Below are 22,719 nucleotides of genomic sequence, written 5' to 3'. Positions count from 1 at the left end.
TTTAATCTTAAACCTTGAGAAAGTAGGCAAAGAAGAGCAAATGAAACCCAAAGCAAGCAGAAGGGAGAAAATAATCAAGATAAGAGCAGAAATCAGTGAAATTGAAAATAGGAAAACAATTGAGGAAATCAGTGTGCTTATATACAACCTGTATATTTCTTTGGTAAGGTCTCTGTTCAAACCCTTCCCCCAATTTCTAAGTGGATTTTTGTTTTCTTACTGTTGAATTTCAAGAGTTCTTTATATATCTTAGATATAGAATAAATACAGAGTCTTTCACAAAGCAAACCTTTTTTTTTTTTTTTTTTTTTTTTTTTTTTTGCGGTACGCAGGCCTCTCACTGCTGTGGCCTCTCCCGTTGCGGAGCACAGGCTCCGGACGCGCAGGCTCAGCGGCCATGGCTCACGGGCCCAGCCGCTCCGTGGCATGTGGGATCTTCCCGGACCGGGGCACAAACCCGTGTCCCCTGCATCGGCAGGCAGACTCTCAACCACTGTGCCACCAGGGAAGCCCCAAAACACCCATTTCTGGGCCCCACTCCCAGGGATTCAAGTTCAGGAGGTCTGATATGGGGCCTGAGAGTTTGCATTTCTAACAAGTTCTCTGATGCTGCTGCTGTTGACTCAGGATTCACTTTGAGAACCATGGCTCTAGCTCTGTGCTGCCCTAACTGGACCCCATCATCACTTGGTGCTCAATACCCCAAGTGCAGGAACAGTGCCCAAATGGGGCTGATTCCATTCTGAGCTCCACCTTGCATTCCTTAACCTAGTTTGGAAAGGGAATTAAAACAGAGAAGTAAAAAAAGATAAATCTGCTATATTCTTGAAATCTGAATTGAGTGAATACTTCCAGGGAAAAGAACAGGTCTATCTCCCCTAAGAGAAGGGTTGAAAGGCAAAAAAGATAAGGAAGCAATTAGAGAGGTATAATGAAGAATGGCTGAATGTTGATAATTCCTGAAGCTTGATGATAGCTACATGAGAATTTATTATACTGCTTTGTTTACTCCTAATATTATATGTTTGACATTTTCCATCTTTTAAAAAGTTCTTTTTAAGTAAACTGAGATTATAAAATAGAGGAGCCTAGCAGAAGATGGGTGTGTGTTAGAGGAAATTTAAATGATATTTTCAAATTCTCAAGATGATTTAGAGATAAATCCACTTCACCAGTGCTTCTTAGACTTTCCTTTAAGCCCCTAGTACTGAGGAAAGTTAATACTTACCTGACACTAACAAGGTAGCCCAAGGTTGTTCTACTGCAAGTCCAAATTTCTTTGAAATTTTGTGTTTTATCTCCCAAATGTGGTTTTGCATCCTAGTTAGTATCCATTTGGTTTCATCTAAAAATGTTTTAAATTATCATCATGGGAAAATGTTTCCTACCTGTTCACCTAATGGACAAGCTGCCATCATTAGCTGTATAACCCTTATAACTCCAAAGACTTAAGTGGTTCAGTCTCAGGGGAGTACCAAGTGCAAGAACCATAGCTCAACAAAGTAATTCAATAGGAATTTCTTTCCTTGTGTTTGCTTTCAGAGGACATTGAAATTGATATTCAAAAAAAAAAAAAAAAAAAAAAAAAAAAGAGTTTGGGTTCATTTGTGTCCCTGCAATGAAATTCTTATATTATATTACATCTAAGTACATCCTATGCTTTTTAGATTAACTTCTGCCATTACCAATTCACTAGTAAGGATTGAATTAGTACCATCATCTTGGAACCCTCAGCAAAAAAGTAGTGTGTATGTGTTAATCCCAACCTCCTAATTTACCTCTCCCCCCCACCGGAAGAATCTGAAAAAGAATGTGTCTGTATGTGTATACATATATATATTATATACACATAACTGTATCACTTTGCTGTACACTTGAAACTAACACAACATTTTTTTAGTTTTTTTGGTTTGGCCACACCGCCCGGCATGCAGAACTTCCCCAACCAGGGACCTAGCTGGTGCCCCCTGCAGTGGAAGCACAGAGTCTTAACCACTGGACCGCCATGGAAGTCCAACAACATTGTAAATTAACTATATTTCAGCAAAAAGGCTTTAAAAAAAGAAGAGAATAAAAGGGGTGAAAATGCTATTAGACTGGTTGTTTGGAATTTCCCACAAGATCTTGCATCTTTTCATTGGATTCAAGTTTATGCTTGAATCTTAAAAACAGGTTTGTTGGAAAAAGAGTAACATATGTATTATACACACACATATGTATCACATTAGTGTAGGTGCTGGTTAGGACAGGCAGGGGGTGATGTCAGTGAGAATCCAGTGTGAAGGGGAAAATAAAATAAGACAAGAGAGGTAGGCCTTGTACAGCAAAAATGTCCTGAGCTGACGAGACTGATTAATTCAACTTTCTGCTCCTGAGGTTAAAAAAAATCTTGGGAGCTTAGATGCAGCATTTAGAAGAGTAAAACAATCAAGATAACCGTTGACTGAGCCTCAAAAAAAACACAGGGCATGGACACTAAGATTAGGGTTAAGAGGTTAGAAGCAAGAGAGAGCAGCTCGTGAATAGGACCCTCAGGATGAGAAGGGGATGCTAGCTTTATTCGACAGCGTCTACTGAGTGTCCTTTTGTCACATACTAAATAAGACAGGGCTCCTGCCCTATGAAGTCACAGTAGGAGTTTTTTAAATCTCAGGTACAAATTACCGACGTTTTCCATACTCGATCGAAGAAGACAAGGGGGCTGTGCAAGATGGTTGAAGGCAGGGTCAAATCACACAAGACATTGATTGTGAATCAGGGGAGGGTGGGCTTTATCCTTTAGGCATGGGGGTATTTTACAAAGATCAATCTAGGGTCGCATGCAGGGAGAGCCATTATCAGACTTCTGCCGTGGTCCAGGGGTGAGGCAAACGGAACTTGAATGTGGGGAGGGGACTAGGCAGGAGGAGAAAGGAGAGAGAAAAACAGGGAAAAACCAAAGATGATTGCCAAAACTTGAATCTGAGTAGTGGGAGAATAATTCTTTTTTAAAAGGAGGAGGAGTTAGGAAGCAAGTTCATTTAGGATGAGAAAGATATCGGGTTTATCTCTAGATGAACTGAGCTATAATGAGACCTGTTAGAGTAACAAGGCTCCTGGAATTCCTTCTAAAGGGCAGGGAGTTCCCCCTCGTCCTGGGGAGTAGACAGTTCAGCCTAGAGAAGAGAGGTGGCCCCAGATGGCTGCAAGTGGCAGAGCTGGGGCTGTCCATGAGGCATGGTGGTTGCTCAGAAACTGTGGTGGTCATGAACTTTGGGGCCTCTCCTATTCAGCATCCAGTGTTCTCTCCTAAAACCAGATCTCAGCTGTCCCTCTCCTGATCAAAAACCTTTCATGGCTCCCCAGTGCCCACCATCCAGCCCTCACAGTCTGCCCACAGCATTCACTTCCCACCTCACCTCCAGGGCCTCTCTCCACACCCCCGCCCTGCTCTACTCCAGCCCCCACTACCCCATGATGCCCCTTCTCTAACCGCACCAGACTGTCCCCCACCCCTCCAAGGTCAGGCCTCTTCTGGCCTCTGCCTTTGTCCATGTCCTTCTCTGTTCTCCCCTGAATTCCTCCCCCTACCCCGCCATCCTCTGCCTGGTGAACTGCTTCTCACCCTGCAAATTCCTGCTCAGACACCACCGACACCCCCTGCTGTGATCCTCTGCACCCCATGGAAATTTTACCAGTCTCTCTATTCACATCATATTAGTATGTGTCTAAGCTCCCAAAGTTGTGGGCTGTGTCTTACCTTTACAGCCCCCCAGTACCTCTTTGCTTAGCTTATTATCTTACTTAAACCACAGATGGGATCTATTTCATACAACATTATTTGGGGCTTAAAAATACACAAACTTGGGCTTCCCTGGTGGTGCAGTGGTTGAGATTCGGCCTGCCGATGCAGGGGGCGCGGGTTTGTGCCCTGGTCTGGGAGGATCCCATGTGCCACAGAGCAGCTGGGCCTGTGAGCCATGGCCGCTGGGCCTGTGCGTCCTGAACCTGTGCTCCACAACGGGAGAGGCCACAGCGGTGGGAGGCCCGTGTACTGAAAAAAAAAAAAAAACAAAACACAAACTTTCTTTATAGTTAGTAAGCATTCAAAGGAAATTTGGAGTCAAAATAAATCAAATGTTAATATTGTAAAGAATGAGAATTAGCTGTACTTAGCCATAATTTAGGAATTAAATAACAGGGACTTGGCAGTTCCCTTTATTCAAACCCCTCACAACCTGTAATCACACAGTGCCAAAGAGAAAGCCAACCTTCTTTCTCTGATACTCTGATTTTCAGTCCAAATGTGTTACATCATGTTGTAGAAAATCACACAGGTTCAATTCTTTCCAAACTCAAAATGCCAAAGTAATCTGAACTGAAAAAAATCAGTGTGATATGTGTGTATATTTGTTTAACAGAAACCATAATCTGGACATTTTATCAGACTGGACCTGGATCTACCCAAAGAGAGATGTTGCGCTTTTTTTTTGTCATTTTTTTAAACAGAATTTTTAGGCATCACTGCATGCATTTACCATTTTGACCAGGAGGAATGGAGGACATTTTTGAGATTGAAATTCTTAAACAGGAGCATCTAGATAAAAGCAGGACTTTAAGGAGCTTTCAAGAGCCTCTTATCTGAACTCCAAAGTTAAAATAAGATAGATCGGAACAATACAAGGACTTCCCTGGTGGTCCAGTGGTTAAGAATCCGCCTTCCAATGCAGGGGATACGGGTTTGATCTCTGGTCGGGGAACTAAGATCCCACATGCCGCAGGGCAGCTAAGCTCACGCACCACAACTACAGAGCCGGTGTGCCGCCACTACAGATCCCACATGCTCTGGAGCCCACGCGCCACAACTACAGAGGAGCCCATGTGCCCCAACGAGGAGCCCGCATGCCACAACGAAAGTTCCCGCATGCCACAACGAAAGTTCCCACATGCCGCAACGAAAAGACCCGACGCAGCCAAAAAGAAACAAAAAAGGAACAATACACCTAATAATTTACTTCTATTCAATAAACATTTATTAAGTGCCAAGCGAAAGCTAAGTAGTGGGGCAAACATGTACATGTCACAGTATCTGCCTTTAAAGCACTCACCTTCTGTCAAGCGAGGCAGGTATATACACATATAGTTCAGGGAAATAAACTTGATAATAGAAACCAGCCATAACATATATTTATGTATAGATGCTACTTCTTTCAAAGTTGCATCGACGTTGCACTCTAAGCCTTCTTCATACTCAGATCCTAAAACTTTTTTTGCACCACTTTTGGTCTTTGGCAGCTCTGTAGAGCATCACAGTGACAGAATGTTTTGTGTGATCTGTGCACATGGTCTCCCTACAGCATGTTTTTTTAATTAATTTTTATTGGAGTATCGTTGATTTACAATATTGTGCTAGTTTCAGGTGTACAGCAAAGTGAATCAGTTATACATATACATATATCCACTCTTTTTTAGATTATTTTCCCATATAGGTCATTACAGAGTATCAAGTAGAGTTCCCTGTGCTATACAGTAGGTCCTTATTAGTTATCTATTTTATATATAGTGGTGTGTACATGTCAATCCCAATCTCCCAGTTTATCCCTTTTCCCCCAGTAACCGTAAGTTTGTTTTTTACTGATACATCTGTGACTCTATTTCTGTTTTCTAAATAAGTTCATGTGTACCATTTTTTGAGATTCCACATATAAGTGATATCATATGGTATGTGTCTTCCTCTGTCTGATTTACTTCACTCAGTATGACAATCTCTTACCTATCGGTAGATGTTCAGAGCACATTAGAGAATACCGGGGCTTTGTCTGAACTTCTTGTTTGATGATACACGCTGTTTCCCCTTCATCACATTATGTATTTCTAGAAGTTATCCACTGAAAGTTAGCTCAAAGCTTTAGAAAAATAGATGGGGAGCAACACACTTGTGGTTCAGGATGCAGGAAACAGTGGCACCTACTTCTGCTTTGGAAATTCTGTTCCTAATCCAGTCCTGGCTGTACATTAGTATCACCTGGGAGCTTTTAAATCACTCACTGTGCAAGCTGTACCTCAACCAATTAAATCCAGATCAATGGGGAGATATGAGTGTGAGTATCTAGGGGAGAAGGAGTCATCTTGTGTTTTTTTTGGTTTTTGGGTTTTTTGTGTGTGTTACGCGGGCCTCTCACTTAACACATATATATGGAATTTAAGAAAAAAAAAAGTCATGAATAAGGGGTAAGACAGGAATAAAGACACAGACCTACTGGAGAAGGGACTTGAGGATATGGGGAGGGGGAAGGGTAAGCTGTGACAAAGCGAGAGAGAGGCATGGACATATATACACTACCAAACGTAAGGTAGATAGCTAGTGGGAAGCAGCCGCATAGCACAGGGAGATCAGCTCGGTGCTTTGTGACCGCCTGGAGGGGTGGGATAGGGAGGGTGGGAGGGAGGGAGACGCAAGAGGGAAGAGATATGGGAACATATGTATATGTATAACTGATTCACTTTGTTATAAAGCAGAAACTAACACACCACTATAAAGCAGTTATACCCCAATAAAGATAAAATGTACAAGTATTTAATTTACCATCCATACTCCAGTTTTGTCAGTTGATCTAATAATGTCCTTTATAGCACTTTCTTCCTCCAGTTCAGGAGCAAATCTAGGCTAGGTACTGCATTCATTTGACATTTCTCCCTCTCCTCATTTAATCTCTAATGTTTCCACAGACTTTGTCTTTTATCGTATTGACATTTTTTAAGAATACAGTCCCCCACCCTTAAAAAAATTTAAGTGTTCCTCGCTGTCTGATGTTTCTCATGACTAGATTAAAGTTATACACTCTCAGCTGAACCCTGGGTTAGGGGTGGTGTGCCCTTTGCAAGGTACCACGTCAGGAGATACACAGTGTCTACCTTTTCTCACTGGTGCTGTTAATTTTGATCACCTGGTAAAGTGTTGCCCAGTTTCTTCACTGGATAATTACCCTTTCTTTTTCTCCCTTGCAACTAATAAGCAGTCTGAGGGGCTGACAAGACCACTGGAATATATTGCTCCACATCAAAATTTCCCCCCAAGGTTTAGTGTGTGTTGATGATTTCTGGCTGATCCAATGTTTACAATGACGATTGCAAAATGATTTTCCAACTCCAGCACTCTCTCTATATTTACCAGTCGGCCCTTGAAATTTTTCATAAGCAAGAGCCCTCCCTTCTCCCCCATGTATTTATTTATCTACTTATTATTGGTATGAGCTCATGAATTTCCTTTTCTTTCAGTAATTTGTAATTTGTTACCATACTTATTTGGGTGCTCAAACTGTCTCAGATGTGGCCAATAGGAGCTTCTTCAAGGTGACTCCTATGTCCTTGTGACATGTCCCCATCATCTTTGTGAACACTTCCTTACTTCCAGGCTTATCTTATACCTCCCCAGCCCCATCCCTGGAACTAGTCATTTCTCCAAATAAGGGTGCCTTTTCATGGGGAATGGTATTAGAGACCAAGATTAAGGTGCAGGGTATGCTTATTGCTAGTGGGGTGTCTCTGCTTCTTAACCCTCTTAGCAGACAGAGCTAGGAAATATATGCATGTATGTATACATATGCAAACACAACAAAAATATACATACTCACATACGTATACATATATACGGTGTACATATAAACATGCACATATACCTACATATACATGATTTCAAAATTATGAATTCACATTGAAATCTTAAATTTAAATCCATGCCCCACAGTGTTCTGTGTTGCCTTCCCCCATTCCATATTTGTATGCCTCCTTTTCCATGGTGAGATCCCTGGCTCCCAACAGCAAGTCCAGCCACTTTGGAAAAATGTTTGGCAGTGCCTACTGCAACTAAGCATACATATGCCTTTAACACAGCAATTCTACTTCTGGGTATATTCCCAACAGAAATGAGAACTTATGTCCACCAAAAACATACAAGAATGTCTTATAGCAGCTTTACCCAAAGGAGCCAAAAACTGGAAACACCCAAAAGTCAATCAACAATAGAAAAGTAAATCATGGCATATTTATATGATACTAAATTGCTATGAAAAAGAATGAACTACTGATAAATGCAACAAAGTGGATGAGTCTCATGGACATCAAGTTAAGTAAAAGATGTCCAATGCAAGAGAATATGTATGTTATTATTCCATTTATATGAAATTCAAAAACAAGGAAACTGTGGCTCTAGACAGCAGAGTAGTGGCAACGTTCAAGACTTATGAGGATGGGGTAAAGACTCTGAGGGGACCGGAAGGAGGTTTGTGGGGGGCTGGAATGTTCTGTATTTTATCCAGGTAGTAGTAACACAGGCGTAATACAAATATTAAAAAATCATCAAGCTATAAACTTATCATTTAAATACTTTACTATATGTGAGTTATATCCTATTTTTTTAATTTAATACAGCTATAAATTGGGCTGCCAATGCAATTAACTCCACTGAAATGACTGAATCGGACCAAATTCACATGTGTTCAGGAAATGACAACTCTATCAGAACTTAATCATCTGCCTGACAACTACTGCTTTTCTGTTGTAATACACATCCAGTGTCAGTAATGGGGAAATGGGGAAAAAAGTTGTGCATCCAAGGATTTAACAGTACAGTACGTGGGCTTACTCAGTGTCTTGATATAATTTTTTGTTGAGTTGAATTGGACTGTCTTCTACACACACACTCCAAGGGTTAATCACAATCCAAACCCTTAATGGTTTATGCTTTGTGTGTAAAGTCACGCGATGATAAGTGTCCTCTGGGATTGCTTACTGGTAACTTGAAATCCATGGAAAAGTCATGGGAATCCTAAATGCTCGAAGACAGGGTGGGAGAGTGCTATGGAGAGAGCTTCAGGGATAGGGTGGAAGGAACATAGGTATCAACCCCCAGACTGGACCTTTTGCTCCCCTCCTCTCAGTGTGGGCCCTATTGCCCAGGCAAAGCCAGTATATGAGAAGTGAAACCATTTCTCCCTCGACTGAGAATCCTTCTGTTTTGATCAGGACTCAAAAATAAGAGAGGAGGGCAGGAAGGTGTGTAGTGCTTCTCCAACTTTAAATGTACCACAACCACCTGGAGGGCTTGCTAAACCTGAATTCTGGACTTCACCTATGTTTCTGATTCAGCCGGCCTGAACCTACATATCTACCAGCTTCCAGGGGATGCTGGTCCAAGGACTACACTTCGAGGATTACTGGTGTAATTGCATGAATGTGGAATTAGAGCATCAACGTCCAAGTCCTAAATGCTACCGAATAGTCTGTGTCCTTGAGCAAACAACTTAATCTCTCTGAACCTATTTCCTCATCTGTATGATAAAGATAATACGTGTCCTGCTTGCCCTATAGGATTGGCATTCATATTATGAGTTCATTTGTGTTTTGAAAACCATAATCACTAGACCAGATATTCTCCATTTTCATGTTCCGTGGACTCCCTTGGCAGTCTATGGATACCTTCTCAGAATAATGTTTTTAAATCCATAAAATAAGATACAGAAAAATCCAAAGGAAACCAGTTATACCTAATTATCAAAACACTTTAGAAAACCAATTTTTACTATACATAGTAACATGCTCCTTTAACATTAAAATAGGTGATCTCATGGAGGATCTAATAACTGTTGCAATTCTAAAATAGTGATGAGTTATTTAACAATATTTCATAATATCTGTGACATCCACAATGTCTTGTGAATAGACAAGTGATTTCTATTGGTGACAAAGCCACAGTACTGCTAATACTGTTATGGTTTGTTGCCTACATTTATAATAGAAGGAATGCTAAATTTCACTTGGAAGCTGGTGAAAATAAAGATGTAATTGACAGACCCCTCCATGGTGGTAGTGTGAAGTGAATAGTTGTGTTCCATTTTCAGGGTCTCTAGATTAGCTAAAGTATTCTGCGGCTCACTTGGGATCATGCCCATATGTGGGCTTCTGTGGAAGCTCATAGACCAGACCGAAAACGTCAGGACTCCAAACCTTCAGCTATATCACGGCAGTGGCCAGTGATGTCTGACCCCTTCACCCTTAAGTTTGTTGCGCTGCTTCCCTAATAGCTTCTAAGAATGGGTGAAACATTAAGAAGCTTGGAATTTTGTTAATAGGAGGAACTTAAGCTTCATTTCCAAGGGAAGAAACAGACATCTAGATCACAGTGATCTGTTTGCTGTAAGGAAACCACCTTCTTTATTTGATTGTGGAAGCCAGTGTTTGGGTCATCAACAGTAGGCATTAAGATGGTGGGATAAGGCTTCCCTGGTGGCGCAGTTGTTTAAGAATCTGCCTGCCAGTGGAGGGGACATGGGTTCGAGCCCTAGTCCGGGAAGATCCCACATGCCGCGGAGCAACTAAGCCCATGCATCACAACTACTGAAGCCTGCGTGCCTAGAGCCCACGAGCCACAACTACTGAAGACTACACGCCTAGAGCCCGTGCTCTGCAACAAGAGAAGCCACCACAATGAGATGCCTGCCCACCTCAAGGAAGAGTAGCCCCCGCTCACTGCAACTACAGGAAGCCCCCTACGTGCAGCAACAAAGACCCAATGCAGCCAAAAATAAATAAATAAAAATAAAATAAGATGGTGGGATAAGGTATATGAGAAGCAGGGCTTGGACATATTAGCAATTCCTATATGAACCTTGGAGAAAGGCATTATTGGTGCAGATAGTTTAGGCCAAATATATATGCTCAGCGTTGACAACTAAAACTGGAATAAAACCCAAATGTCTAACAAGAATGGAGATTTCCTCTTATTGACATAGTTGTGAAGTTGCCTTTCGAATAGGCTTTGCCAAAGCTAGACCTTTAGTGAACACACTCATTAGCAAGAACCATGGGTCACCTGCACCTTTTTGTGGGCTAGCTCTGGACACCATTAATAGCTCTGGAACTGCTTACAGGCACAGAAATTGTAGATGCAGCTGTTTTCAATATGCAAGGCCAGACCATATGGGGGCTAGTTTTGGAGCTATTTCAGAAGCTAACCTGTGGGCATATGGAATCAGGACCATGTTTACTAAATATCTGATGTGGCGCTTTTTTTTTAATGCTTTGCTATTATATGATTAAAGATTCATCTAAACCTTTAGAGGGAATGTACAGGTAACAGTAGTGGATGGTAAAAAGACTCAGGATCCCAATGTTTTATTTCCTGGGGGGCCTTTGATGCTCTCTCCCATACAGTACTTCAAATGTTCTTTAATGGACTTTTTGGTTTCTAGATAATAACCTCTTCTACAATACTGCCATTAAAAGCAATAAAATCTTAGCCAGAACCTACCTTAATTCTGAGCTCTTGATGCTCTGAATGGTCTTTTAAGGAGAAGCTGTAAAAAAAAAAAAAGGCAAAATCTTTATATCCCTTAGTAGTATTTCTGTAGTACCTTGTCCTTTATATTAATTAAAAATTTTAAGCTTTAAAGAAAGTAAGAAAGTAATATATGCATATGGTAAAAAAATTTTTAAATGGTAGTAAAAAGATACAAAATGGGAAATAAATGTCTCCCTTCTAATCTCCCATCCCAACCTAAACCCCAGTTCCTGTCCCCAAATGTTAACCGTTTTAGAACCATCTTTCCCTGAAATGTTTTCTGTGTGTGTCTACATGTTTTATGTATATGTTTTTATTTAAAAGCATATCACAGGGACTTCCCTGGCGGTCCAGTGGTTAAGACTCTACGCTTCCACTGCAGGGGGCGCGGGTTCGACCCCTGATCAGGGAACTAAGATCCCACATGCCCACTGTGCGGCCAAAATGAAAAAGTATTCAAGTAAGAAAAACAAAAATTTTTTTTAATGTATCGCAGAGTTCTTTTCATACCCACGTACACAGACCTGCCTCATCATTTTTAGGGCCACGTGATATGCCATTGCATGGCTATCCAGGGTGACAATTTACATAAGCAATCCTCTACTAATGGATATTTAGGTGGGCCTTAGTTTTTCTCAAGTTAAAACAGTCTGCAGAGAATATCCTTATTAAAAACACGTTTGTATACTTAGAAGGATAGCCCTCAAGTAGTTTCCTAGAAGTACAATGCTCACGTCAAGAGGATGGGCATTTAAACATCCTCTTGACCTGAGAACAGATTGTAACCAAACTGCCCTCCAAGGTTGAATCGGTTTACATTCCCACCAACAATGTCATGGGTGCTTGCTTGTTCACACACATATCAATTCTGGCAGTATTAAATTTTTTAAACATTTGCTGATCTGGTAGGTCAAGAATATTACATTGTGGTTTTGACTTGCATTTCTTAAATTATAAGTAAGGTAGAGCATCTTTTCATTTGCTTGTGGAATTTGTATTTGGTTTTCTGTGCATTGCCTACTTATCATTCTTTGCCTGTCTTTCTTTTGAGCTGTTGCCTTTTTCTACTAGATATTTTTGCATTCCGTAAGTATTAAGTTCCTACTACATGGTGAGCAGTATGCTGAGCACTAGAGCTCACCATTGTTGGTGAGGAAACACCACTGTCTTTGCCCTTTGGGAGCTTACAGTACTGGGACACAAACATTAACCAAGTCATGCTCTGAATGGGTGTATGTACAGACTGAGTCAAGTGCCTTGAAGGAAAGGCCTCTTGCACCTCTTAGAGCATGTGAGAAGAGAGAGACCTGGACTGAGGGTAGGAGAAGATTACCTGAAGTAGCTGACATCTAAAGAACAAATAGGATTTGTGGTTAGGGAAAGCATTTCTGGAAGAAGGAACAGCATTTTGGAGGGAATGTGATGTATCAGATGAGCTAAAAGGCGGCCAGGGATCAGAGCACAGAGAGTAGAATAACAGTGACACAAGATGAGGCTGGACTACATCACCTGGGCCCTGACCCCATTGATGATTGAGGGGTTCTTCTCCTAGAGAAATAGAAAGTATTGAAGGGTTTTGAGCCGCAGTTGGTTATCAAATCTGCATTCTGAAAAGATCACTCTGGCTGAAAAGAAGGTAAACAGGAGGACCAGTCAGAAGGTTTTTGAGTTAGTCCGTATGAAATCTGATGGTACCTTGGCCCTGGATTATGACAGTGGACATGAAGAGAAGTAGATGAGGGCTTCCCTAGTGGCGCAGTGGTTGAGAGTCTGCCTGCCGATGCAGGGGACACGGGTTCGTGCCCCGGTCCAGGAAGATCCCACATGCCGCGGAGCGGCTACGCCCGTGAGCCATGGCCTCTGAGCCTGTGCGTCCGGAGCCTGTGCTCCGCAACAGGAGAGGCCACAACAGTGAGAGGCCCGCGTACCGCAAAAAAAAAAAAAAAGAGACAGAAGTAGATGAGTTCAAGAAATATGGAGAAGGTCAAATAAAATTTGATGATGGATTGGATATAAGGGATAAGGAAGGGAGGAAGTGTCCAGGATGATTCCTAGGTTCCTAATTAGATGGATGGTGGTACCATTTACTGAAATAAGAACCACCGTATGATCCAGCAGTTCTACTCCTCAAAAAAAAACTAAAACATTAATTCAAAAAGATGTATGGACATAGCAGCACTATTAACAATATAGCCAAGATATGGAAGCAAACCAAGTGCCCGTCAACAGATAAATGGATAAAGAAGATGTGATATATATATATATATATATACATATATAAAATATATTCCATTACATATATATATATAATATTACTCAGCCATAAAAAGAATGAAATTCTTCCATTTGCAGCAACATGAATGGAGTTAGAGAATATTATGCTTAGTGTAATACGTAGGACAGAGAAAAACACTATATGATATCAGTTATATGTGGAGTCTAAAAAAATAATATAAATGAATGTATATGCAAAACAGAAATGGAGTCATAGACATAGAAAACAAACTAGAGGTTACCAAAGGGGAGAGGAAAGCGAGTATAATATGTAAAAATACTAAATCATTATGCCGTAAACCTGAAATTAATATAATATTGTAAATAAACTATACTTCAGTTAAAAAAAGAAATACTGGAAGAGGTCAAGGATGAATTCAGGCTTACACAACACATCTGAGTGAAGCTGTCAAATAGCTAATTAGATATAAAAGTCTGGGACCAGGGAGTTCCCTCGTGGTCCAGTGGTTAGGACTCCGCACTCTCACTGCTGAGGGCCTGGGTTCAATCCCTGGTCAGGGAACTAAAATCCCATAAGCCTGGGACCAGAGGAAAAGTCTGGATTGGAGACATAAATATGGAAGTCACTGGAGTATAGTAATTAAAGCCATGGGCAAAGATGCAATCACCCGTGAAAGGAGTACAGCACCCAAATCAGCTCTACTCTGAAGCCTTAAGGAACACTAACATTTAATGGCCAAGTAGAGGAAGATGAGACAAAAAAAGAAAGAACAGGTGAGCAGCCCGAGAGCAGGAGGAAAACCAGCTGAGTGAGGTGTCCCAGAAACCAGTGAAAGAAGGTTTCAAATAGAATGGAGCAGCCAGTAGTGCCAAATGCTGCTGAGACATCTAATAAGAGGAAGGCTGGAAAATGCCCATTGGAATGGGCAACATGGAGGTCCTGGTGACGTTCATTTGAACTGTTACAGTGAAATACTGGGAGCAGGAGTCAGACTGGAGATGATTGAGAAATGAATGGGAAGTGAAAACACGGAGACACCATATGGACCACTCTCAAGAAGTGTGGTTTTGAGAGAAAACAGCCCCAAACCTATTCATCCTCAGTCTCTACTCTTGACCCTTCCTTGCCACTCAGTAAGCTGAAGTGATTTTCTAATTTGGTATTTGATGTTCCACAGCTGTGGTCTCCCAGGAGCCATGGCAACAAGCCAGCCAGGGAGAGAGTCTGCAGGGGAGGCCACCTCAACCTTGGGGGCTCTTCCACCTCTCAGAGCAGCTTCTGACTCTGCAGGCCTGGGAAGACCCATTGTAGAAAACGCTGCTGAAACTGGCTTTAAGAAACAAAGAGTCCTTATATTTTAGAGACGCCTACTGAAAAATGTAAGGATAAATAGTGTCTGGGATTTGCGAAGTGAAAAAAGCTAAGCCAGGAGTTGATAATTATTGAAGCTGGATGGGTACATGGAGGTTTATTATACCGTTCTCACTACTTTCGTTTATGTGTAAATTTTTTTCAAAATACATTGTAAAAAAATTAAGTTTAGTAACTATGTAAATTGCAAGTACACAGAGCCAGTGACTGTCACAGGCCCACTGTTGACCATGCCACTTAAAATGGGATCTCCTTTAAATCCAATTTGCCATTCGCTTGTGGGTTTCAAGGTACCAAATGCCTAAGGGAGTCAAGTCTGCTCTCAGATGCTGCCCTTTCTTCTCTCAATAACTCTAACACTTTGTTCCTTGTCCCTCTTCTCCGTTCTTACCTCCCTCCTGAGTCCACTGTTATTGGACTCCAAATAGCAGTTCTGTCACTTGTCTTCGTGAACTTGAACAGCTTCCTTCTCAGACTTGAACCATGTTCTGAAAGATGAGGACGCACATCCGCTTAGCAATGTTGTGAAGATGAATTCTGACAGTGTATGTGGGAGTAGGTACATAGCTACACCCTCAAAAGTCCACAGAAGTCAGATAATACAAATGAATGAAGATGACCAAGTAGGAGAAAGTCCTGTGACCCTTTTAGCCTGTCTTTAGCTTTGCCACTTTTAGTAGACATAGCAGTAGGAAGAATTTTAAGAAAATTTCTATTCTATAAGGAAAATATTAATTCAGCATGATCATAAATGGAATAAATAATCTATATTCATAAATAAATGGGTAATAAACTGAGACTAAGCCTCAGTGTTGGGGATCACTAGGGAGCGGTGGGGAGTAGGGCAAGCCAGAGCACGCAGGCCCCATCTAACAGAGGCAGTCCTCCTCAGCTCCATGACTCTGCCATGAGAGAATGTGGAGCCAAGGTTAACATGTCTTCTTGTTCTACAAGGGAAGCTAGAACTCTAAAATTTTTATGTGAAATCTCCCAATTCTTAAATTTGGTTTCAATTATTTACAAAAAAAGAACACTACAATGGCTAAACTAATTCCATTTGTGGGCCAAAAGCAGCTCATGAGCTGCCAGTATGCAACCTCTCACCTAGATAATGGGATAGAACACAGTTTCCCTTCCCCGCCCCCTTATCTTCCACCTCTAACTTTCTCCTTTCTCTCATTTTCCACATTCTTCTCTCCTAACCACTCCCACCCTTCCTTTCTAGACTAAGTCCAAGTGGTAGAAGGGATTGAAGGGGGTTGAAGAAGTGATGAAGCCCGAAGGGCTGTGATCTAGATGCCTCATCCTGTTCCAGGGCCTAGGCCAGTGCCCTGCACATAGTCGATCGTAATGACAAACCTGATGAAGGAAAGAGCCAGCAAGTAGGGGGCAGTCAGTTTCTCGTGCACACCTGGGCTTACCTGAGGACTCGCATTTTTCTCAACAGCCTTGCGAAGTCGTTCTGGCCGCTCCATCATCAACGGGAACTGGGCAATAGACCGGCCTGGAAAATATGAAGGAGGAGGGACCATGTTCACATACAAGCGACCAAATGAGATTTCGAGCACTGCCGGAGAGTCCTTTTTGGCCGAAGGTCCCACTAATGAGATCTTGGATGTCTATGTGAGTTTGAACTCTTGCCTGGATTTTGTATCTTCTTGCTTCTCAGGACCACACTTAGAACAAATAAACAACAAATATTGCCCTCGCTCAATAAGACCATTTGAGCGGCGCCTTTTGGGGTGCCCTTACATGCTTGGCATTCCTCTCTGCCCCTCACCTCCGAATGTACCTAGCTCATAGAAACCTTAAACTCTCCCAGATGTTTATTACCCTCAGCGTTTATTGAGCCAGTAAAACCAATTTTACTTGTTGAAACAAATCAGAGGCAAAACATATCCTTTTTTTCATGAGCATTGGCTCTCCTCCAGTCACTTTCCTCCTAAGCTAATTTGGCGTGTTTTCTTTTTATGGCAAAAGAAAGCAAATGCCTAAAGCAAGACGAGACCACTCACAGTTCCCAGCCCTCTTCAAATTCTATTAAAGCAAGTGAAGAAACAAGAACTCCAGAGTACTCCAGATGACACAATAAAGCTTGGAGTAACAATATAGAGATTTACGAGTCGTTCCCTGCTTCGCAGAAGACAGAACTTTGATTTCTTTGACAAGAAACTAAAGTATTAAGTTGCCCCAGAGTTAAAAATTGTCCTTATTTTTTTAAAGAAACCACTAGAATCCAATCTTCTTAAAAAGATCAGGAAATAAAAGGGGACCGGAAATAAAAGCTCAAAATCACGTTTTGATAAAAAAGAATGCGCTCACCCATAGATATATATTCTCTCACCATCTCCAAAGCCGTGCTGGTCTACTTGATATTTGCCGAGTTCGAATTTTATAAATATTACTTGTCTAACTATACAGTTACATGTTCATTCCCTTTGGGCCTAGTGGCTCATGGACTAGAAACTACAAAGGAAGTCTTGTTATAGCTCATTCTGAATATTTTTTTATAGACTGTCCCGCTGGTGTTGGTCTCCGGGTAAGTTTCGAATGGCATTAGGGGTAAAAACTCAGGTTGTTAAAGGCCCACTATGGGTGGTCTGGGTTGTGGTGGCCAGTAATAATTTCATAAATGGGACAAGGTTTGCACTGGCAGAATGTTCACACAGAAGAGGCACAGTAGAGGGGGGAAGGCTTTCCGGCCCCAGAATGACTGTTGGATTGTGTGAAAAGAGAAGTGAGGGGATTAGGAGTAGAAAGCAAGGACCTGTGGTCACACCACCGTGTCCCTCGGGGGTTCTCTGCTCCCCACCATGGTTCCTGGATGTAGGGGGCCCAGGGGTTCTCATGTCCGCTTTCTGTTGGGTGATTTCTAGACGGGAGGCCACGTTTCACACATAGGGAAGGGGTAAAGGCTGATGATGTAACTGGGTGGAATAGACACCCTCATGGACCAAACAGGACCCACCCACGCAGGAGTGACTCAGAGAATGCCTGTAGCTAACAGGACCTCAGAGATCAACTGGATTCTCACCTCCTGCTTCTCCAGATGAAGAAATCGAAAACCATGAGATTGAGGGACTTGCTCTAGGTGACCCAGTGGGTAAAGAGGAGAACCCCTTCGTAAAGCAGTAGAGACAGAAGTATCACAGCGTGACCTGTCTCCTTGCCTGGCTCGTATTTTCACCACAGATTTGCATTCCGCGGCTCCATTTAGCCCACCACCCTGCTTCCCTCCAGGAAAGCCATGAGCACAAAGGATTTTCTGCTCCAAAGCTAATAGGGAGGGATTTATTCTGCTGAGCCACGCTGGTTTGTTTTGTGTTCTTGTCCCGGACAATGTTTAATTGCTGACTTCCACAGCCCTATGCAGCTTTTGTCATGGGTCCCTGAGAGAATAGGACCCAAGGAGACTTATTGCCCTTATACCTGTTTTCCTCACTTCATCTCTCTGTGGTTCTGGAACTTTCCATGGATGAGAGGGGATGGGACCCAGAAAGTCAATGAGGGAGAGGGTTGGGTCAGACCCTTCCTGAGCCAGCATCCCGGGCCAGGTAGAGGACTTGGGAGGAACCTAGGGGATCTCCGGGTGACGCTGCCAGAGGTCTGGCCCTTCCTTACATGACTCTGTCTCGCCACCTAGCGTTCAAACGGGTTCTCTGTGGTGTAAACTTAAGTGTCTATTTTGGATATTTTGAGGGCCATGAGGAAAATCTAAGCAATGGTAGAGGATGGTTGGGAGCCGACAGAAAGGTTCCCTACCATTGCTCCCATCTTCCTGTTTAAAATTTATAAAATCTTGACTTTCAACCTAGTTTTCTTCTTATTCTCTCAAAGACTACGTTCTTCATTCTTCAAAAGCAGATAGCAAAAAGCCATCTGGAAATAGCTTTCGTTTAGTGTGTCACCAGTCTGCTAATATTATTAGACGTAAATCAGTCCACTCATTTATAGTTAGTGCCACTTACACCATTGAGCCCAAAGCCAGCAGGAAGGGGATATGCATGTGTGCCAGTGCAGTGACATTGACCTTTGTGTTGTCAGATGATACACCAGCAGCCTAACCCAGGAGTCCACTACGAGTACGTAATCATGGGGAACAATGCCATCAGCCCACAGGTGCTGCCTCACAGGAGACCAGGTAAAATTTCTGGTTTTGCTGCCGGTCACTCCGGATAATTTCCTTTTAACGCCCTTTCTCTCTTCTTCTTGTGTATCTGCCCTCTGTCTCTCGGTCAACACAGAGAAAACCCATGGACACATATTTCAGAGTCAGCGGGCCTTGATATCAGAGGATGCCTCACCATTTGCCTGAGCCCTCACTGATAAGAGTGTTTCATTCACTTGATTCAAAAATGAAGTGAACATTCTCAGTCTCTTTCCAGTTCAACATTTTGAAATGTCTTTTATATTAGTTTCCTATCACTGCTCTAACAAATGACCTTAAACTCAGGAGCATAAAGTAACACAAATTTACTGTCTTATAGTTCCGGAGGTCAGAAGTGCAAAATGGGTTTTGCTGGGCAGGAATCACGGTGTTGGCAGGCTGTGCTCCCTGTGCAGGCTCTGGGAAAGAATCAGTTTCCTTACCTTTTTCAGCAGAGGCCACCTGCGTTTCTTGGTTCATGGCCCCTTCCTCCGTCTTCAAAGTCAGCTGAATAGCACCTTCAAATCTCTCTCTGCCTCTGACCCTCTTCTTCTGTCATCTCTCCTTCTCTGACCGTCGCCCTCCTGCCTCTTCCTTATAAGGACCCTTCCGATTACATTGAGCTCAGCCAGATAATTCAGGATAATCTCTCCATCTCAAAATCCAGGATAACTTAATCACATCTGCAAAATCCCTTTTGCAATATAAAATAACACATCCCAGGTTCCAGATATTAGGACACAGGCATCTTCAGAGGGCCGTTATTCTGTCCACCACATGCCTTTTCTCTTGGTTCCCTTCTGCTTCTGCTAACACAGCTTTCACCTGTAAGAAAAGAAAAATGAATTCACACCTAACAATCCACCTCTTCCCTGTGGGCTCTGCTGACAGAGCCAGCAGCTTTGCTTGCCTCTGCTGGGTATAGCACAGCCCCTCGCTGATATTTCTTTACTGAATGGTGATGGAGCCCACCACCCAAACGGAGACTGTCTTTTCCATCTTTCAGACAGAAGGGTCTGCAGAAATATTAATACTAATCGCTAATAATCACTCACACGCAGAGTCCTCGCTATGTGCCAGACACTGCTGGGCCCTTCACATAGACTAACTCATCAAATTCTCACAACTGTGCTCAGAGGGAGGTACTGTTTTTAGCCCCATTTTAAGAGTAAGGAAATGGAAGCTTAGAGAGATTGAGTTACTTGCCCAGGTCCCACAATGACCTCAGATCAGCCTGAATCACTGGCCCCTGTGCTTATCACACTGCCTACAGGTGACCTGGTCCAACATCTGTCCTAGGAAGTGAGGGGACAGATGCGAGACCTGGCTGTACATCCTTCTCTGGGCTGCCGATTGGATAACCAGGTTATCTGATTGCTACAGGTCGGGGAGGAGCCACCTGGCACGTGGGGTGCACGTGTTGTCCAAACTCCAAGTCAGCACACTCAGCCTGAAAGAATTTTTAAGCCATTTCCAGGAGCAATATACAGTCTGAGAAACCAAGTTCAGATGGGGAAATATTGAGATTACTGATGCTGATTTATAAGGACAATTGGACAGACTATTTGAAATCATATGGGACGATGATGAGCGATAACAAGCCTAATGGGTCTCAACTAATGGGTAGCATGTGGTTCTGGGATCAGCTGCCGGGGACAGGGCAGGCCAGAAGGGGTCAGCTGTAAAAAGTCGGTGAGGAGAGGCAATCTGGACCAGGCTTCATCCACCGTATCAGTGGAGTCAGGAGGCCAGAGCTTGAATTCAATTCTGCCACTTTCTTGCTGTGCACCCTCAGGCAAGTCAGTAACTTCTCTGAACACATTCACAGTCTACAAAACAGAGAGGGAAAAAAATACACTCGAAGGTTTTATCTGGGAGGGGGAAGGTATTGAATAAATTAGGTGTCCATCCTAGCACAGTGCCCAGTACATATAAGGTACATAAAAGATTTTTAAATGTTTTATCTGATAACATCTTGGACAGTTTCGTGTATATCAGTATGCTGGTCTTGATTCTATTAGTTTAATTTGCATATAATATTTTAAACCATGAAGTATTATAAGTAGCCAACTAAATAAGAAAGTGCTGCTGAAAGAGAAAGCTCTAGGTTTTAACTGCATTTTACAGTAACCTTAGAATTTGCCTCCTTATTTTATATTAAACTAATGAATGCTGGAACACTATTCAATCAAAACGGAAATACGTAAAGTAAAATGCAACTGCTCCATAACTGCCAAAACTTAGAAGCATCCAAGATGTCTTTCAGTAGGTAAGTTTGGATAAAGGAACTGTGGTATATCCAGGCACTGGAATATTATCCAGTGTTAAAAAGAAATGAGCTATCAAGCCATGAAAGGACACGTAGGAATCTTAACTGCATATTACTAAGTGAAAGAAGCCAATCTGAAAAGTCTCCATATTGTATGATTCCAAGTATGTATGTACGGTATTCTGGAAAAGACAAAACTATGGAGACATTAAACAGATCGGTGGTTACCAGGGATTAGAGGGGAGGGAGGGATGAATAGGCAGAGCACAGAGGATTTTCGGGCAGTGAAACTATTCTGTGTGATACTACAATGGTTGATAGATGTCACACGTTCGTCAAAACCCACAGAATGTACAACACCAAGAGTGAACCCTAATGTAAACTATGGACATTGGATGATAAGGATGTGTCAGTGTAGGCTCATCCCACTCTGGTGTGGGATGTTGATGGTGGAGGCTGTGCATGTGTGGGGCAGGAGAGATACGGGAACTTTCTAGACTTGCCACTTGATTTTGCTGCGAACCTAAACTGCTCTAATTAATATATGCATTTTATATTATATATATATGTCTATTTTTTTAAAAAGCAGTATTCCCAACCTCAGCCCTCTCCCAGCTTCCCAGAGGGAATCTCTCTTTACAATTAGGTGGGACCCTACCCAGCCCTTTCCATGCGTATACAAACATGTATGTGGCCAGTTTCAATATTTGTCTACAATCTAAGTGTGCCAGGAACATCACATGCCAGTCTTTTCCATAAGCCAACATAAATCTAACCTCAATTTGAAACTTCTCTGAAACTGGTAGAATAACTCAATCTCAGTCAATCTGGGGGCTCCCACACACACCCCAGATAGAGGAAAGATACCTGTCTGGCAGGTCTGTGGTGCTCAGGAAACCCAAGACCTCAAACACCTGCCACTCCTCACTTTGGAGATCTCTCTCTCTCTGTCTCTCTGTCTCTGAGAAAGCGCTCTCTCCACTTTTCCCTCCTCCTTTCCCTGGGCTGGCCCCTCTGGGACCTGTTATCCTAACTGAGAGCTCAGGCTTTCTTTGTGGGAAGGAAGAGCTGTTAACTTCCTGCACCTTTCACTTTCACTCCTGCAAAAATCTCAGACAAGAAAATCTAAGAACTTGGCCACTTGGACTAGGAGAGGAGGAGGAACAGAGATAAAGAACAAAACACAAATTAATCTCTCAAGGGCTTCCCTGGTGGTCCAGTGGTTAAAACTCTGCTCTTCTGGGCTTCCCTGGTGGTGCAGTGGTTGGGAGTCCGCCTGCCAATGCAGGGGACACAGGTTCGTGCCCCAGTCCGGGAAGATCCCACATGCCGCGGAGCAGCTGGGCCCGTGAGCCATGGCCGCTGAGCCTGCGCGTCCG

The 22,719-nt window shown here is 42.6% G+C and overlaps 1 protein-coding gene across 1 annotated transcript in view; it reads left to right on the top strand.

Moving 5' to 3' along the window:
* THSD4 (thrombospondin type 1 domain containing 4) overlaps window positions 1-22,719 on the top strand; it is a 91,795-nt gene that overhangs the window by 45,216 nt on the left and 23,860 nt on the right. The window contains exons 2-3 of the mRNA XM_024761819.1: window positions 16,372-16,547; window positions 18,969-19,065. Of these exons, the coding sequence (XP_024617587.1) occupies window positions 16,372-16,547; window positions 18,969-19,065 (273 nt within the window). The remainder of the gene's footprint in view (window positions 1-16,371; window positions 16,548-18,968; window positions 19,066-22,719) is intronic.

The sequence above is a fragment of the Neophocaena asiaeorientalis genome, unplaced genomic scaffold (genome assembly GCF_003031525.2).
Source record: "Neophocaena asiaeorientalis asiaeorientalis breed wild unplaced genomic scaffold, Neophocaena_asiaeorientalis_V1.1 scaffold54, whole genome shotgun sequence".
Taxonomy (NCBI): Eukaryota; Metazoa; Chordata; class Mammalia; order Artiodactyla; family Phocoenidae; genus Neophocaena; species Neophocaena asiaeorientalis.
The sequence above is the reverse complement of the archived record's forward strand: the minus strand, read 5'-3'. Positions and strand labels throughout refer to the sequence as shown.